This window comes from Pagrus major, chromosome 9 (assembly GCF_040436345.1).
Source record: "Pagrus major chromosome 9, Pma_NU_1.0".
Lineage (NCBI taxonomy): Eukaryota > Metazoa > Chordata > Actinopteri > Spariformes > Sparidae > Pagrus > Pagrus major.
The window spans coordinates 1,034,942-1,055,582 of NC_133223.1; the positions used below are offsets into that span (position 1 = coordinate 1,034,942).

At 41.5% G+C, this 20,641-nt stretch overlaps 1 protein-coding gene across 1 annotated transcript in view; it reads left to right on the top strand.

Moving 5' to 3' along the window:
• The window catches only part of LOC141002536 (N-myc-interactor-like), a 64,115-nt gene that overhangs the window by 20,929 nt on the left and 22,545 nt on the right, over positions 1-20,641 (top strand). The window contains exon 7 of the mRNA XM_073473888.1: positions 20,192-20,298. Coding sequence (XP_073329989.1) covers positions 20,192-20,298 — 107 coding nt within the window. The remainder of the gene's footprint in view (positions 1-20,191; positions 20,299-20,641) is intronic.

Sequence of the window (20,641 nt, forward strand, 5' to 3'; positions counted from 1 at the left end):
ACATACCTGGGAGTCATCATGACCAAGTTGTGGTCTGATCTGCCAAGGGGGGGAAGGGCTGTGGCATCATATGCATCCATGGCATTAGCATACAGGAGGTCCAGTGTTTTATTGCCTCTGGTGGGGCATTCAACATATTGGTGATAGTTATTTAAAGTTTTGTCCAGTGAGGCATGATTAAAATCACCTGTAATCACCATGAATGCATCCGGGTGTTCAGTCTGTAGTTTAGCAGCGGCGGAGCTGATGACGTCACAGGCCACCGCTGCATCAGCTGACGGAGGGATGTAAACGGCCATAACAATGATCGACGTAAATTCCCTCGGTAAATAATACGGACCCATTCCCACAGCCAGCAGTTCAATGTCCGGGGTACAGAGCCGTTCCTTCACAGTGACATGTCCGGGATTGCACCACCTCTCACTCACATAAAGTGCAAGCCCGCCACCCTTCTTCTTCCCACTCTTGGAACAGTCTCTGTCTCCTCGTACCAAACCGTAGCCTGGAACCTCAACGCTGTTGTCCGGGATGTGCGAGTGCAGCCAAGTTTCACTGAAGCAAAATATGCTGCACTCACGGTATTCCCTCTGGGTCTTCACCAGCGCTGCGAGTTCGTCCGTCTTATTATTAGTCCGTCTTAAGCATTAGTATAATGCTTAATTTGGCACAGGAAGAACTGTCGTTTACTCTTAGTAGAGCGCTCTCCCAAATGTCCTCTTCCAAGTCTTCCCCCAACTCATCCACCCAGTCTGCCCTGATCTTTGCCAGTGTTGTGTTTTTAAAAAGGGTTATACAATCACTAATTCTTGAGCCAAGTCTGTAGCGCTTACTAAGTATCCTTGCTTTAAGATACAGCACTAGGGTTCTTTCACTTTATTATGTCTGATGCTATTAACTGTACTGCTGCTTTAATTGTTATGACCTGTAACCCAGCTTACCTGACGAACTCCTCAGATACCATGAACTGAATATGACACCGGATGTTAGTGTTTTTACGCATTGCACCTCTGCTTTTAAACAACTTTTTTAAGCTTTTAAACACTATTTATTAATTTTTAACCACTATTTATTAACTTGACACAAAGGGAATCATGAATTAAAATGGAGGAATTATTTATTCACACAATCAAAATATTTATGTAATGGTAAAATAAGGCTAATTAATAAACACCAATGTTACTCTCTTTTAGAGTATTAATAACCAAAGTTAAAGTATTTCAGAAAAATCAAATAGTTGCCCTTTAATCTCAGCAATAAGTAAAAAAACAAAAATCAGGCAAGTGCCCTTTAAACTTCACCAAGGCAATGTTATCACACTGTAAAGTGCACAGAATCTCTCAATCCTTTATACAAATTTGTAAACCCCTTTCAAAAGGTATCAGCAGAATATAAACCAATAATACTCAACCCTGAATCTCTGGAACACAGAATATTACGTTTCAAATTTAGTGTGGGCCCACATAAAAATAATAATACAACAGCTGGCAAAGAAAATAACAAAACCCTGTTGCAGGCCTGTTTGTGGATGAGTTGTGAGGTGTTGTGAAACTTTGGCGACACTGTGTCCGATGCCGTGCTCACTCACCCACGCTGAACCACCAGTCTCTCAGTCTCTGTACCTGCAGCCAATGATGCAGGAAAAAAGTCCCGACCTCGTCCGAGACTCACTGGAGCCGCTCGTTAACCGTCTCGTTGCCACAACGACGTCTGTTGACGTTGGAAGAGAGACACGGCGGGTCTCCCTCAACCACCACAGCTCACCCAAGTTGGTCCGATCCCGCGGCGCACTGTCTTTGACTCTGTCCGAGCGTCACAGTCCCTTCACGAAGTACTAGAACAAGATTAGCATTTGTGCTATCCCTTAGCAGTCTGGAGAGTTGCACGTTAACTCCGTAGGTCACAGTCTTTCAACAAAGTGTATATCAATTAACTCTTCACTTAACGTAAGAGTAACATTACACTCTCTCATTACACACACACTCTACCTTAGCTAACTTAGCTGCAGACTAATCGCTATGGTGAGAAAGAAAAACACAGCGGCCATGCTTCGGAGCACACCTCAATCTCTCCTCCTCTCTCTTTTCTTCTTTTTTTCCGATCTCTCTTGTCCCGCCCCTTGCCCAATCCCCACTGAGGAAACCTGACATCTCTACTCACTGACCAATAGCAGCAGGGCTCACAATTACCAACACAAACAAGATAGTTTGATATTCCTCGGGTTGAGGGAACTACTTTTCACACAAACTATAACATGGTTTTAGTTTTAAAGGAACATTACAAACTATTTTAATGCTGGGATTTATTCCCTGGCTACAAGTCTTTTAGAATTGAACGGAGATTTTAACAGATCATTTAAGCCAGAAGGTGATGTTATGTATGGAAAATTGGGATCATGATGTTGAAGGAAGTGGCAGACTTGGAAATATCGAAATAAGCTAGACCGAGGGAGGCCAAATTTGTGCGATAAATCATCAAAGCTTGCAAAAATACAGTTTATGTACATATCCTTAAAATTATGAATGCCTCGTCTCTGCCAGAGAGTAAATTCAGAGTCTAACCTAGCTGGAGGGAAAAGGTGATTATTGTGTATGGGACTTAAATGGAGAAGGTTTTTAAACCCAAAGTTCCGTCTAAGTTGAACCCATATTTTGAGGGTGTTTATGACTATAGGATTGTTATTGTGTTGTACGAAAGAGAGGGGAAGGCTGGAGGTGACCAGGGCTCTAAGAAAGGTGGAGATGCAAGATGCAGCTTCAAAGTGGCACCAGTCTGCATCAGGATATGGAGCCAATACATGATTTTTTGAACATTTGAGGCCCAATAATAATGACAAAAATTTGGAAGATCTAAGCCACCTTGGTTTTTAGGCCTCTGTAACAGTTATAACCGTGTTCTAGGCTTCTTCCTGTCCCATATAAATGAAATTAAAGCCTTATCAATAGATTTAAAAAAAGATTTAGGGAGATAAAGTGGGATACATTGAAACAGGTAAAGAAACTTTGGGAGCACGTTCATTTTTATACAGTTCACTTTCCCTGCTAAGGATAGGTGAAGCAGTTTCCATTTCTTCAGGTCTAATTTGACTTTCTCAAATAGCAGACAGAAGTTTTCTTGGTAAAGATTCTGCATATCCCCAAAAAAAAAAAAAAAAAAAAAAATGGCTTTAAATACTAAAGCCATTTTTAGACATTTAGAACGGTAGAGCACTGTCCTGTATTTGAAGAGCCAAGTCATTAACAGGATAACATTCACTTTTACTGAAGTTCGGTTTGTACCCAGAAAAAGCACCAAATCTCCTCAGGGCGTGGATAATATGAGGAGCACATGAAACAGGGTCAGATACATACATTAACAAATCATCCGCGTTAAGAGATACTCTATGCTCTCTCCCCCTCCTATGGATCCCAGTAATTGATGGCAATGTTTTGAGTGTAATAGACAAGGGCTCTATGGCCAAGGCGAACAGCAATGGACTGATTGGGCAGCCCTGATGGGTGCCTCTTGACAGCTGGAAATACTGTGAACGTTTACCATTCATGATTACAGAGGCTTTGGGAGAGGTATACAAAAGTTTAATCCATGAAATAAATTTAGGGGCATATCCAAATTTCTTTAAACATGCAAATAAATATCCCCATTCTACCCTATCAAATGCTTTCTCTGCGTGCAGCGCAATAACCGTTTCAGGTACCACGCTGGACACAGGAGAGTGGATAACATTTAGGAGCTGACGGATATTTGTAAATGAATGACGGCCTAAAATAAAACCAGTTTGGTCAGCAGATATCACGTCGTGCATTGTGGTTTCAAGGCGTAGAGCAAGGGCTTTGGCCAAGATCTTCACATCACAGTTTAGGAGGGAGATGGATCGATATGAGCCACATTCTGTGCTATCTTTATCTGGCTTAAGCAGGAGGGTAATTGATGCTTCAGTCAATGTCTGTGGGAGTGACCCATGGGACAAAGAGTCATTAAACATATTAAGTAAAATTGTTGATAGTTTATTAGAGAACTTTTTAAAGAACTCTATGGGATACCCATCAGGGACTGGTGCCTTGTCACTCTGCATTGCCTTTATTGCGAGGTGATTTCTATACAATTTAGCGGAAGCTCAGTTTCAGTCCTATGAACTGTTGTTACAGAAGGAGCCTGGAGGTTATTGAAGAAATGTTCCATGTCAGAACAATCATTTGTCATCTCTGATGTATACAGATTTGAATAAAATGAGGTGAATGTTTCTTTAATTTCTTCTGGGTCAATAGTTAGTTCACCATCTTCTTTCCGTATTTGTGGGATTTGTTGAGAGGCTGAGCGGCACTTCAGTTGGTGTGCTAATAAACGTCCAGCTTTGTCGCCATGCTCATAGACATACCCCCGTGATTTTAGTAGGAGACGTTCTGTTTTTTCGGTTGATAGCAAATTATATTGTGTAAAGTGCAAGGAGGTCCAGCTTCCTTTTGTAGAGCTCAGGGGAGGGAGAAACAGAATACTGAGCATCCACCTTTAGGGGTGTCACGATTCTCCAAATCCTCGATTCGATTCAATTTTCGATTCTAAGGTCACGGTTCAATTCAATTCTCGATTTTTACATTTATTTTAAAGCACAGGTTGCTATGCCATTTTTAGACTAGACTTTTATGCAATATAATATCTGACCTTTATTAGCAATGTACCACACTACATTGTCAAATTTAAAACATTTATTAACAACATAATGTAACAATAACTTATATCTTATATCTTCATATTGGAAACTTAAACAAAATAACCTGCCATCTACTTTCTCTTTTGTAAGTGCAGTCTTCTTCACAGAAGATGACATTCAAGTTCACAACAAAACAAACAAAAAAATAAAACAGCCATGTCCATAGTCTTCTCTGAACAATTAAGTGTCTTAACAAACTATTTCTGAACAGTTGGACATATACAAGGTGCGTAAGGTGTAAGTGGGCGAGCGAGAGTGAGGGAGCCTGCGTACGTGCGGACAGTGAATGAATGGGAGAGGAAGGAGAAGCGAAAGGAGTAGCAGTAGTAGCGACAGCAATAAAGTGTACAATATAGGCTGCAGTTTGGCTGTGAATAAAGGCGACGGCTCCTCAAGATATAGCAAAGCTCCCTGGTATTATTTCCCGGCCAGCTTAACACGTCAAAGGGGGTTCATCCTGAAGGTAAACATAAACTTCAGCCCTGGAGGAACTCATCTCCCCGTGCTTCCCGACCACGGTCCGGGAGCCGAACAGGAATGGTGTAACACCATGCTATCTTTGACTGGCTGTCGCTAATAGCTGCTGGCTTAGCTAGTAGCTAAGTTAGAGGAGGTTGACTCGCAGCACTTCAACACGTGTGTGTTTTTTTCCCCTTGGCAAGCCGACCGGACGTGACATGGGGGCGTGGCAGCATCAACGATTCTATTTTTTAATTCGAAGTTCGAGATTGTGACTTAATTTCGATCGATGACACCCTTATCCACCAAAGATATTACTTTAATAAGCTCCTCTTGCTTAATTCTTTACATCTTATTTATTTTAGCTGAATACGATATAATCTCACCCCTGATTAAAGCTTTTAGTGTTTCCCACAGGAGAGAAGGGGAAATGTTAACGTCTTTTTTGTTGGAGTCTATAAAGTCATCTATTTTTTGGGATATCATTTCACAAAAGCTCTCATCGGCCAGGAGATTTCTGTCTAATTTTCAGGAGGGGTGTTCTGATTGGTAAAGAGGAAATGCAAGATCTAGTAATACAGGGGCGTGATCTGACTCTGTTATAGATGAATATTCAACTTTTTTGACAAAGGGGAGAAGGTTCTGGTCAATGAATCTATTCTACTATATGAGTGATGTACATTAGAAAAAAAAGAGAAGGACTAACTTTGTGGAAATAAAAAATACCAGGGGTCAACACTTCCTATCTGGTCCATAAAAACCGATAATAGCTTGGCTTTTTTAGAAAGATTTGTAGATTTAGAATTGGAGCGGTCAAGTGCTGGATTCATCACACAGTTTAAGTCTCCGCCAAAAATCAATTGTTGCGAATTCAGATCCGGAATTAATGACATAATTCTGCCCATAAACTTATCATCATCCCAATTCGGGGCATAGATATTTACCAGAACTACAGGCTTGTAGTAGAGGAGCCCTGAAACCATCACGAACCGTCCTTGCGGATCTGAGATAACAGTGGTTGCATTAAACTGAATTTTTTTATGAATCAATATGGCTGTTCCACAAGTTTTAGAATTAAGATTGGAATGAAATACAATCCCCACCCATCCTTTTTTAAGTCTGACTTGATCTTTTACCAATAGGCGGGTTTCCTGGAGAAATGCGACATCACATTTTAAGTACTTAAGATGATTAAATGTCCTGGCTCTTTTAACAGGCCCATTTAAACCCTTCACATTCCAACTAATGAATCGTATAGCAGCCATCTTTGCATCAATACCATTCACCATGTTTAACTAAAGAAGATAAAATGAGAAGAGAGAAGTAAGTCATACAAAGGTAAAGCAATGCTCGTGTTGGAGTGCACAGTTTGATTCATTTCTTCTCTTAAGTGGATAAAGGAGAGTAAATGTTGCAAAAATATGGTGGTGTCCCTTTCCCTAACCCTGTCCAAAGACAAAAACAGAACTAAAACTAAGCCTATACTTGTCGCACTCTCTGAGGCAAGCTGCAGGCAAAACACTATTTCAAAAAACTTCCGGTAAAACTTTTTCTCAATACTTCTGCCCAGGAAGGCTCCCAGTTCCTGTGATAATCTATATAAAACCTCTTAACATCAAGGTGGAGACAAAAATCAGATGGTTGAGCAGCACAATAACTGTCAAACAAGTAGGCACACATATATATATGAAAACGTATGTTAGGGCTGCACAATTAATCGAATTTTAATCACGATCACGATTTTGGCTGCCACGATTAAATTAAGATGATCGTCGCGATATTAACATTTAAAAAGCGGGCTCTGTTGCATATCAAATCAAGCACTTTCTCAACCCAATAGTCAGCCAACCACCAGGGGGCGAACGAAAGGTTAGGGCTTCATTAAGCTGCCTAAATAGCAAGCGAGTGCACCCTGCAGCAGCGGCAGCCTCAAATTATATTCAACAGTGTGAGAGTGAGAGTGAGACGCAATGTCGGAAGCAGACAGTGACAGTACGGCAGCATCTGGACGTGAGGAGCTAGTTCCTCGTAAGGGATCGACATCTATTGTGTGGAGGTTTTTTGGATTCAGGGCAAGTGATGTTGACCAAAAGGAAGTTGTATGCAAAGAGTGCCACAGAGTTGTGTCTGCGCCACAGGGCAACACAACTAACTTATTCAACCACCTGAAAAAACACCACAAACCCAAATATGATGAATGCATGAAGGCCAAAGCTAACGCTGGTCCACTAAGTCCCCGTCCGTGTCCAGCGCCAACCCAGACAACCATAACAGCAACCCTGCACCGGGCGACACCGTATCCATCCACCTCTCAAACCTCTCAATATTCGAGCATACCTGCAACAAGTGCCCCTTCGGAGAGGGTCTTCAGCACTGGGGGAAACATAGTGACTTGCCTTCAGTCGTCTCTGAAGCCAGAAAATGTTGACAGGCTGGTGTTTCTCTCCAAAAATCTGTAGGCCTGTAGTATGTTCCTGTTCCTTGTAGTATGTGCCTTTTCTGCATAGGCTTCATTTTTTTCATTTGTTTGCACTTTATGATTGCACTCTGCAATGGCATATTTATTTTTTGCCCTTTGTCTTGGGTACATTTTATTTTATTATTTATGATTTATTATTATTTTAAGTTTAAATTTGAAGCCTTGTTCACATACGGTTTGTTTAAAAAAGAAAGTGCAATAAAAAGATATGTTTTACCTAACATAATTAATAATCGTGATTAATAACTAAGGGACTACGGATAGAAAGTAGCTAGTAAGCTAAATCCGGTACAAAGCATCTTCTCTCATCTCGAGACTAATGTTATTTTGTACATTGTCCCTGATACAAATAAATTTATTAAATTAAATAATCATGATTTCAATATTGATAAAAATAATCGTGATTATCATTTTGGCCATAATCGTGCAGCCCTAGTGCAAAGTATGTACAGTATAAATAGTGCAGCAAAGACAGATATTACAATATGTACAGTATATAAATAAATAGTGTAAATAGGTCTAGGTACAGTATGCGAGGAGGGCGAACAGTCTGTGGTTGGGGTGAGAACAGTCCTTGACGATGCTGCGTGCCTTTCACAGACATCGCTTGCTCTGGAGAGCCTTGCTGGAGGGTAGTGAGGAACCGGTGATGTGTTGGGCAGTTTTCACCACCCTCTGCAGTGCTTTCCGGTCAGAGACAGAGCAGTTGCCATACCATACTGTGACACAGTTGGTAAGGATGCTCTCGACGGTGCAGCGGTAGAAGTTCAGTCGTCTCTGAAGCCAGAAAATGTTGACAGGCTGGTGTTTCTCTCCAAAAATCTGTAGGCCTGTAGTATGTTCCTGTTCCTTGTAGTATGTGCCTTTTCTGCATAGGCTTCATTTTTTTCATTTGTTTGCACTTTATGATTGCACTCTGCAATGGCATATTTATTTTTTGCCCTTTGTCTTGGGTACATTTTATTTTATTATTTATGATTTATTATTATTTTAAGTTTAAATTTGAAGCCTTGTTCACATTGTCAGGCCTGGACGAAAATGAGGACTCAGATGCAGAGGATATCACTTATAAGCACACTTTATTGAGTTCGGCTCCTTCTTTGAAGAGTGACAAATGAAAATGCTATGAAACACTTACTATCTCTGAGGCCTGGCTAGAATATCGCGGAAGAACAAAAACTTCCACAAGGAGGGAAAACACTCATAAGAGGGAGGGACAATGAACACTAGAAACAAGGAAAACAGAAGACTAGGCTAGAAAACAAAAACTCTCTCAAGGAGGAAAACAAAAGGCAAGATAATAACTCAAAACGCTCCCGAAGGAGGAAAACCAAATCTAATATAAAAGGGACAAAAGAAAACAGCTCACCAAAACAGGAGGCTCTACAACTATCTAATAAAAATAACAGGGCAAAAGAAAAGGCTCACCTAAACAGGAGGCTCTACAACTATCTAACACTATCTAACACAAAATCACTCCGAAAACGGGAGGACAGAAAGCAGTAACAACAAAAAACAAACAAACCCTAAACTAGAAAATATTATCAAACACAAAATCACTCTTAAAGAGGAAGCAGAAAACAACTTACGTGGCGAATAAATTCTCTTGGCAAAACTGACTATGACTATGATTAAGGGCTTGGGTGCACGGACTAGGACGAAACACTTTGGCACAAGAGAAAGGGAAGACGCCGACTTTAAACACATGAGGGTAATGGGGAACAGGTGGAAACGATCAGGGATCAGGTGAGACAATCAGACCGGTGAAACATGAGGAAGGGCAAGTGACCTGAAACGAGAGGAGAGTTAGATTTCAAAATAAAACAGGACGTAACGAGACAAAACCCCAAGACAAGACAAACCTCACCGCGGTGTGACACACATACGGTTTGTTTAAAAAAGAAAGTGCAATAAAAAGATATGTTTTACCTAACATAATGAATAATCGTGATTAATAACTAAGGGACTACGGATAGAAAGTAGCTAGTAAGCTAAATCCGCTACAAAGCATCTTCTCTCATCTCGAGACTAATGTTATTTTGTACATTGTCCCTGATACAGATAAATTTATTAAATTAAAATTAAATTAAATAATCGTGATTTCAATATTGATAAAAAATAATCGTGATTATCATTTTGGCCATAATCGTTCAGCCCTAACGTATGTATATAACCTCAATACTGGAAGGCAACAAAAGTGGTTTGTATAGAGGAAGAATTCTAGATATAATTCAGCATAATATTGATTAGTCCGGCAATAACGTCACTGAATGTCCATACCTCGGGTCCGCGGACCGCAGGTTGATATCGTATGCCGAAAAGGTGAACTTATACGTCGTCGAGCTCAGGTGATTAACCATCGCCAGGCTGTACGGTCCAAACCGTGACACATAGTCCTGTTCTTTACTGAACCTCCGGTCGAGAAACTTCTGGGCCTCATCAGGTGAGTCGAATGTGAACACGTCATCTCTGCACACAGGGGCGGTCCTGGCTAGATTTACACCCTGGGCGAACCATCCCTTGACAACCTCCCCCCCTCAAAAACAGCAAAACTATATATTATTTGTATTACTTTATTATATATAATCTTAAATACAAAAAGGTACCAAGAACAGAGAAAAAAACAAGACAAATAAATGAAATACAGTTTATAAACACCAATGTAAATTGCACAAATCCTTCATCACAGGATCTAATAACCATGCTTGAAAAATCCCTGAAGAAAGCTAAAAAAAAAATTGTATTGTCATTAGTATACATGTTATTCACAGCATTTATAGCGTTTACAAAAGTAAAAAATTATGCAAAAACGCACACATACACACATACCTCTGCAGTCGCAAGTTGATCCCCCGCCCCCCTCCCCCTTGCCTCTTCTGACACACACAACCTGTGTGACTCTCAGCAGCAAGTTGACGTGACAATGAGGGCGCCCCAGCGCCCACTCCACTAACTTGACATGGAAATGAGAAGTAGTCTAGAAAACTGGCGAGTTTTGTTTTGTTTTGTTTTGTCTTTTTTTTTTTTTTTTGACATAGATTGCGCCCTGGACATTCTTCTGATACAAGGCTTGCTTGATGCCGTTAAACGCAGCTCTCTTTTTAGCGAGTGTTGTGCTGACATCCTGATAGACACTTACAGAGGCACCTTGGTATTTGAGCTCATGATTCTTGGCCCAGCGCAATGCAGCTTCTTTCTGTTGGAATCTGGAGAAGCAGACCAGGAACGTGCGGGGGGATGACCTCTGGCTGGCTCTGGAGGTCGGGGTACGGTGGGCTCTCTCCAGTTCAGGCGGTATAGAAAAAACATTGGGGCCCATTGCTTCCATCAAAACATCTGACATGAACTTTAGGGGATCTTTGCCATCTTCACTGCTTCACTGGTTCTGGCTCTGGAGCATTCTGATACTGGACTCCACTGCTGTTAGCCGTTCAAAGTTATCACCTGCTACAGACTTGACGGAGGTAAGACGGCTCTGGAATGAGGTCACTGTTGTCTGTAGTGAGTCCAGTGAAGCTTGTATTGGTCTAATGGCATCTTGAATCAGGGTGGAAACATCCTCCTTGAGTGAGGTGTCTCTGTTTAGCGAATTCAGCAGATAGTTGGTCCATAGCCACCACCGCAGCTGCAGGTTTTTCGGGTGTCACAGGAGCTCCTGCTGTTGTCGAAGGATTGTTAGCTACAAAGGACGCTAGCTTACCCGCAGCACGTGTTGCCGGAGTTTGTATGTTAACTGATTTCGCTTGTTTAGACATGCTAATTTCTGAGAAATTGGTTAAACTAACTTCAGCGGTTAAAATTATGCCGAAATTCGTGCAGAGAATTCGTTCAAAAGGGAGGGTAATGAAAAGTGAACCAGCAGCCTTCACGTGTGCGTCCTCTCCCTACATGTCAAAACCGGAACCAGTTCATAAATTGTTTTGTTGTTCAAAATTAATGTTTAAACGTGCAGCATGTAAGTCAGAGCTGTGTAGTCAGATAATGCAGTTTAAAGGAGGACGGCTGGGGTTATTGACCAGTAATAAGTTGAAAAGTACATTTTTGGTTTATTGTAGGGATATTACACATCATAAACCATCATAACCTATAAACTGTATATTACAGGTCTGTATATATATTTTTATATTCTTAAATTGTTTAACTGTTTTTTTCCAGAATCATCACTGGAAGTAGGTTGTATGCACCTTGAAGAGTAAATAAAAGAAGGTAATGATTCAAGATTCCTTTTATTGTCATTGAAAAACTCTCTACCATACAGGTACACAGTAGAACATAATTAAGTTGCATCTGGAAATATAAGGCCAGAAAAAAGTCACACACTCTAATATTTCGTTGGACTGCCTTTAGCTTTGATTACAGCACACGTTCACCATGGCATTGTTTTGTTAAGCTTATGCAATGTCACAACATTTATTTCTATCCAGAGTTGCATTAATTTTTTCACCAAGATCTCGTATTCATGGTAGGACAGTCGGGCCGCTGCGTAAAGTCTCCTCCAGCACATCCCAAAGATTCTCAATGGGGTTAAGGTCTGGACTCTATGGTGGTCAAATCATGTGTGAAAATGATGTCTCATGGTCCCTAAACAACTCTTTCACAATTTGAGCCTGATGAATCATGGCATTGTCATCTTGGAATATGCCTGTGCCATCAGTGAAGAAAAAATCCATTGACGGAAAAACCTGGTCATTCAGTATATTTAGGAAATCAGATGACCTCATTTTTTGGGCACACAACGTTGCTGAACCTAGACCTGACCAACTGAAGCAACAGCAGATCATAACACTGCCCCCACAGGCTTGTATGGTAGGCACTAGGCATGATGGGTGCATCACTTCATCCGCCTCTCTTCTTACCCCGATGCGCCCATCACTCTGGAACAGGGTAAATCTGGACTAATCAGACCACATGACATTTTTCCATTGTTCCAGAGTCCAATCTTTGAAAAATCTTTGAGCCCAGATTGAAACCTTGAGCCTCACTGAAAAGTAGTTTTCTTAAGGCTACACAGCTGTTTAGTTCCAATTCTCTTCACATTGTGCGTGTGGAAATGTTCTTTCTTTCACTTTTAAACATAGCTGTGAGTTCTACTGTTTATTTTTTATTATTTTTTTTCAGTAATTTTTATTGTTTTAAAACAAGAGACAAGACAACACACCAGAAGCCACCATCACTAGGCTACAAGAAAACAGACGAGACACAAACAATAGAAAAAAGATACAAAATTGTACAGTTAAACAAGAAAGCAAATCTAACTCTGCAGACACAGACTGGATAAAAGAGAATTAACAATGCAAAATAACAGCAGTTAATTAAAAATACAAAAAATACAAAAAACATACATTCATATGCATTCACACATATGTAACTATGCTTTGGCAGATGTGAAGGTAGTTAAACGGCATATATCACAATTCAAAATAAAGGATTTGAGCAGGTCTGTTGTTACATAGTTATATTAGGGACCTTTGATAAAGGAGATGTAATTCCCCCACTTAGCAGTGTATTTATCTACCTGATTAGTCAACCTAAAGGAAAGGCACTCATGTGCAGCCACAATACCGAGCTGAGAAAACCATATCCTGACTGGCGGTAGGGAGATCGCTTTCCATTCTGTTACAATAAGTTTCTCCCCAACATGAGGGATGTCTGGACCCAGTCTGCCTGTGATACAGATAAATGTTTCAAAGGGAGAGGGTCACCCAGTACAAACAAGCTCGGGCAGAATGCGACATCTAATTTGAGGATAATTTTTATATTCTCATGTATAGCAGTCCAAGGTTTTTGTACTACAGGGCAGGACCACATCATGTGGAAAAGAGTGCCAACACCCACCCCGCACCTCCAGCAGTTCGGGCTGTCTCTTAATTTCATCCTAAATAACCTGGAGGGGGACCAGTATACCCTGTTTATTATTTTAAACTGTACTAGTCTAGTTCTGAGTTCAGATTTTTATAGTTCTTTAGAATGTTATTCCATTCCTGCTCTGTAAAAGATAGGTTAAGGTCAGTCTCCGTCTCCCAAACTGACTTAAGATTAAGGCCTGGGCTATTAAAACATTTAAGCAGCATGGAGTAATATTTGGAAGCCTCATGGCCAGTACCAAATATTTGAACTACATTAGAGAGAACGTCAGAATTAGGCAGGGCGGATGAAGTGGAGCCAAATGTTTGAGTTAAGAGGTGTCTAATTTGAAGATATCTCTGCTGCTGATGGAGACAAAATTGTTGCTTCAGTGCCGCAAATGATTTCATTATGCCTTTATCATATAAATCCCCCAGTACCAAAATACCCCTATCTACCCACTGCTTCCAAAGAAATGGTTTCTTCTCTATTTTTAATCTAGGGTTAAGCCAGATGCTTGGGGGAGTAGGAGAGAGGGGAGAGAGTTCAGCTTCTGGCGGTGGAGTCTGGTGGAGCGGGCACGGAGGCTCCGATATCTTCTCCCAGAGGGCAGGAGGCTGAACAGACTGTGTGCGGGGTGGCTGGCGTCGCTTTTGTGTCTTCGTCGTCTTCTGTGGACGTGTGTTGTTTTGTGCTTCAAACCGTGCAAAGAAGCTGTTGAGGTTGTTGAGCAGAGAGATGTTGCTGTCGCAGATCTGTGGCACGGGTTTATAGTCTGTGATGGTCTGAATGCCCTGCCACAGGCTCCGTGTGTCTCTGCTGTCTTTAAAATGGCAGGTTATCCTATGTGTGTATTTCTGTTTTGCTTCCCTGATGCCGCGGGACAGGTTGGCTCTCGCTGTTCTCAGGCCAGTTTCATCCCCGGCTCTGAAGGCGTTGTTTCTGGCCCTCAGCAGCCGATGGACATCCCCTGTCAGCCATGGCTTCTGGTTAGCCCGAGTGATGATGGTTTTTGTGAGAGTCACATCATCGATGCACTTACTGATGTAAGAAGTAACAGTGTCTATGTACTCCTCAATGTCTGTATGGTTGTTGTATGTGGCTGCCTGCTTAAACATTTCTCAGTCTGTTGTGTCAAAGCAGTCTTGAAGAGCAGAGGAGGCGCCCTCTGGCCACACCCGTACCTGCTTCCGAACCGGTCTGGAGACTTTCGCTCTCGGTCTGTATGCTGGCATTAGCATAACAGTGATGTGATCAGAGAGTCCGATGTGGGGGAGGGGGGAGGCCTTGTATGCTCCTTTGTGAGTAGTGAAAACCAGGTCCAAAATGTTATCCCCTCTTGTTGGGAAATCAACATGCTGGTGAAGTTTTGGAAGGACAGTCTTAAGATCAGCATGATTAAAATCTCCAGCGAAGATGGTGAATCCATCTGGGTGGGCTGTCTGTTGTTCACTGATGGCCTGATACAGTTCACAAAGTGCCGCATTTCTGTCACTGCTGTTGGGGGTGGGAGGGATGTACACAGCGACTAGCAAAATCGCTGTTAATTCCCTTGGCAAATAGAAAGGACGGCACCTTATGATCACGGATATAAACACAGACCCCGCCGCCGCGAGTCTTTCCTCCGTTTACGAGGGCTCTGTCCGCTCGATAGCATGTTAGCTGCTCCAGTTGTACAGTGGAGTCGGGGATGTTGTCATTTAGCCATGTTTCAGTGAAGAGAAACACACAGCAGTCACTCACGTCACGCTGCGCTGACCTCAGCAGTTGTATGTGATCCATTTTGTTGTCCAAAGATTGTACATTAGCCAGGAGGATGGATGGTATGGATGGGCGAGTTGGGCTAGCCGCTAGCCTAGCCCGGATACCTCCGCGCTTGCCCCTCTTCTGCTTCCTCTCGCACCGCTTGCGGCGCCTCCTTTCCATGGGGGGGAGTAGCAGTCGGTGTGTCCGGTGAGGTCGCAGGCCGGCGGAGTAAACCAAGCTCCTTTATTGTCTCTGTTTGTGCATTATCCAAAGTGTTGCAAAGCTTGCTCCTGCTGATGTCTAGCAGGGCCAGTAGACTGTACTTGTTCTTCGGTGTAGGCAGACGAGACGGACACGAAAAATTTTCATACAAACACTTACTAACAGAACAAAACACTGCACGGTCGGGACAGAGAGGGGTCGCTGCCTCTACACGCGTCGCCATCTTGGATCATCCATAATATAGCAATAGATTAGGAATACCCAGCCCACCCTGGTCACCTGGCCTTTGTAGTTTATGTAAATTAAGCCTGGGGCGCTTGCCGTTCCGGAGAAATTTGTTGCAAAGCTAGTCAGATCTTTTAAAATATTTGAGTGGAATTCTAACTGGGAGGGCCTGGAGAATATAATTAAAATTAGATATACAGGTCATTTTTAAAACATTGGCTTTCCCAAATAGTGACAAATAAAGTAGGGCCCATCTATCAATGTCCGCCTCAAGTTGGTTCAAACGAGGTTCTATATTAACCTTTGCTAAATCGGCTAATTTAGGCAGAATAGTAACACCCAAGTATCTGATTCCATTGCTAGGCCATGAGAAATTTCCTCTCTGGAACAATGACTTGGGACAGTGCAAAGTCAGGGGAAGAACCTCTGATTTCGACCAATTAACTTTGTAACCTGACAGACAAGAGAAAGTGTCTATAATTTTGAATAGTGCGGGAAGTGAGTGTTCAGGCTCAGAGATGAAAATGAGGATATTGTCTGCATATAACATACATTTGTGGACTAACTGGCCAATTTGTAGACCTGGAATTGCTGGTTCCAAGTGAATGGCTGTGGCCAGGGGTTCAAGGGCCAGTGCAAAAAGGCCTGGGGAGATACCGTTGCCTTGCCTGGTACCTCTGCTAAGCTCAAACCAGGGCAAAATCAGGCCGTTAACACTGCCGCTCTAGGAGTATACAGCAGCCGAATCCAGGTGATAATTTTATTGCTGAAACCAAATGACTCCAGGGTGAAAAATAAATAGAGCCACTCAACCCTATCGAACGCTTTTTCTGCATCCAACGAAATGGCGGCTGCAGGAGAATCATTATTACGAGTAGCCCACATAAGGTTAATCAAGCGTCTGATATTATCTGCGTAGCTACGTTTGGGGATGAAGCCAACCTGGTCGGGATGGACTAGCGAAGTAATAGCTTTATTAAGTCTTAGAGATAAAACCTTTTCATCATAACCAAGCAGCGAAATGAGCCTATAGTTTTTGCAGTCTGTTGGATTTTTACCACTCTTACTACAGTGATAACTGCCTCCATCAGAGTGGGGGCAAGGAGTTGAGGACTTAAGATAGGATAAAACTTTTTTCCTTTTAATAGGCGAATTTAGTCCCTTTACATTAAGGCTCAGATAACACAGACCCTTATTATGTGATTGCATATTTTGCGTATGGCATGATCATATATTCCTTTATCTCAACATCTGCCAAAAGCGTATGCAAGTTACACACAACATAGAAAAACAAAAACACACCAATATAACATTTAGAAGAACATCTATATAACACAGAAACTGTGAGCTCTCACATGCACATCAACACTGCGTTGAGCTTTAAACTAAACATACTATGGTCCGCGACTCATAGGGGAAAGCTGCCTTCATAGATCAAACCATCGTGGCAAAGCTGTTGCAGGCAATAGAGCGACTCTCAGTAACATTCAGGCCAAGGTACATGTTGGGACACCTGCTCTCGTTTATGAAATAAAAGTACTAACAAAAATATTAACACACCCGTCTTGGGTCAGCAGGTGGAAATTGACAATAACATATTAAACTGAGTATACTGGCCCTACTAACTGTTAACGTGAAACCAACATCATGGTGAACCAAATAAAATGTCATTACGGATTACATATTCAAAGAACCAAAACCTTTAAGGCTTTCAGGTTTATAACCAAAATCAGGATAGTTAAGTGTGTAATACAGGGAAGCGACAGAAATCTGAGCAAACTACTGTAGCCCTCGAACTCGTATTTCTTCCCGCAGTATTCTCGGCGTTTGGCATTTTGGCTGAGTTAAGTTTGTCTTTGGTTCCTGGTGTTCGCGTATTGTCACGCTCTAATGTGGATTTTTTTTCAAGGATTATCCGCCACGATAGCTAGAGTCAATTTTCAGGCAGCCATCTTCCAGCGCACGGTCACGTGACTCCCGGTTTTATATTATTTGATTTTACCATGAATGACTGTGATCTACGATATTCAAGATGTTTTTCCGACCACATTTTTTCCTTGAAGATGATGGTTCACCACTATCCTTCCAGGTTTTAATAATGCGTCGGACAGTCTCAACCCAATTTTAGTAGTTTCAGCAATCTTTCAGCAAGTTTTCTTTGCTTGATGCAGGCCAATAATTTGACCCTTCTTAAACAGAGTAACATCTTTTCCATGACAACATGATTTGTCTTCCAACATGGTAGTTTAAGAAATGAGAAGCTACTTACTGCACCAGTTAGGATTAAATACCTTGTTGCCAGCTGAAACATATTAATCACTGCAGTAATTATCCAATGGAAGGCTCTTACCTATTTGCTTAGTGAAATCCAGGTAGTGACTTTTTTTTTGGCCAGGCAGTGTATATATACAATACATATGTAAAAGGGGGTCAGTAAGAATAATGAATAGAACAGTAGGAAGCTCTTATTACAAAAAGGCCTGGTTTTTGGAACCATTCTCTATATAGGCAAACTCAGAGTTCTGACTGGGCCCTCCACAGCGTTTTTTGCAACCCAGCCACAACACAACACACTCACTATTTTTCACCAGTAACAAACACGGCAAAGTGACTCTTTGGCTGAGTATCATTTGTCAGGGCCAAGAAGATACAGTAGCAGTACCAAATCAAGACTTCAACAATACCTAAATGGTTGAGTATTATTCAATTCAATTCAAAGGGACTTTATTGGCATGAAAGTTTCAACAACAATGTTGCCAAAGCATCAAAACAAACAACAACATGAACACCAAGATTGATTTACATTAATTATATATACAGTATATCCTGTGTGTGTGTGTGCATGTGCCTGTGTGTGTGTGTGTGTGTGTGTGTGTGTGTGTGTGTGTGTGTGTCGGTCATTCACTCTCCCTCAGGTTGTGGCATGTTGATACATATTGGGCCGCAAGATATGCCCTGTCAACTTCTCCCAGCAGTATTTGTAATTTTGAGAGGTCATTCAGCTTTTTGAAATCTGAGATTACAGAGTTGAAGTTGTTAAAATAAATGTTCCTTGTTTCATTGAATGTTTTACATTGTAGGAGAAAGTGCATCTTTGTCTCAACCTCACCTGTCGAACAGTGACCACATGTTCTGTTTTCTTTTGGTTGCCATGTTTTTTTGTGTCTTCCTGTTTGGATTGTCAGTTTGTGGTCATGTGGTTATAATTTACTCTGATTGGTGTTTGGAGAGCAGTGTCATGTGAGGCTGGTCAGACTGTGTCTGAGAGGGGGCAGTTAGCCTCAGTACCAACTGACATAGGGGACTCTTTTCTGGGCTCAGCTCTTGAGTTTGGAGGGCTTTGGAGTGGAGGGTGTCTCGGGGGCTGGATTTCAGGTGGTTAAAAAAGTTGAGCGTTCTCTTTTGAATGTTAATTATCAGTGGGTACCTGCCTAATTCTGCTCTACATGCATTTGTTGGTGTGTTGGTGTGTTTCTGTGTACGTGTAAAATGTGTCTGCAGAATTCTGCATGTAAAGATTCTGTTGGATGTTTGTCTCAAACAGTACAGTGCAATGGGCTGGATGACACTATCAAATATTTTAAGCCAGATTTTGACTGGAATTTGGAAATTATAAAATTTTCTCTTAATTGCATGTAGGGCTCTTCAAGCTTTTTCTTTTAGTACATTCACTGTCATGTTGAGACTCCCTGCTGTAATGATTATACCAAGGTAGGTATAACTCATGCTATGTTCAATGATATGATTATTTATGGTAAATTGGTGTTTGTTCTCCTGACATCTGGGGCATTTTTGAAAGATCTTGACATTAGTTTTCTTCATATTTACTGCCAGGGCCCAGTTCTGACAGTACTTTTCTACCCAGTTCTGAGAGTACTTTTCTACTATGTCCAGCTGTTGCTGTAGTCCTTGTTCAGTAGGAGACAGTAGGACAAGGTCACCAGCATAAAACAGAGACTTCACCTCTCTATCTAGGAGGGAGAGGCCAGGAGCAGCACATTGATCCAACTCACCAGCAAGTTCATTTATATACACATTAGATAGAGTCGGACTTAAATTGCAACCCTGGTGTACACCTCTTCTCTGGGTAAAGAATTTAGTTTGTTTTTTTCCAATTTTAACAGCACACATATTTTCCAAATACATTGATTTAACCAGATCATACGTTTTGCCCCCTATACCACAGTGTAGAAGCCTGTAATAGGGCCCTTCATGCCAAATAGAGTCGAAAGCTTTCTTGAAATCAATGAAACAAGTGAATATTTTACCATTTTTTGTTTGGTGTAAATGTTTGTTGATTAAAGTGTGAAGGGTATATACATGGTCAGTGGTGCGGTGTTTTGGGAGGAAGCCAATTTGACCTTTACTCAAGATGGAGTGTTCCTCAAGGAAAGTAGTTATTAGGGTCTGATTTGTCCCCACTCTTATGAATGGGGGAAATGAGCACTTTGCACCAGATGTCAAGAAATTATTTATTTATTTTATTATTTCTCATGTCTTTTGTCCTCCAGTGGCCTCTCAATTGCTGAAGATTCCCAAGTGCTCTGTCACCTGTGACAACAGTTTTTTGGATACGAAACCAAAAATTATTACCATGGATCCTGCTGTTAAGTTTGAGGTACGTTGTGATGCAGTGATGATAGTTTATTACTATGTCACACACAGACACACACACACACACACGCAAAACAAGATTGTGGATATACTTTCCTAAACTAAACCTTGGCCACACTTAGATGCCAATGCTTAAAGACAGCACACACTAAATACATGGCCTAGCATTAAGTCATCTGTTGCATGTAGGCTAAATGTGAGGAAATAATGGTGATAAAGTCAAATTTTGTCAGCTCAACAAAAGCACCAGTGACTGAATTAGAGGTTCAATTCAGGACACCAAATTAAAAGGAGAGGGCTTAGTCCAGACCTCTGTAGAGGAATCTGGGGGATCCTCTCACGGGAAT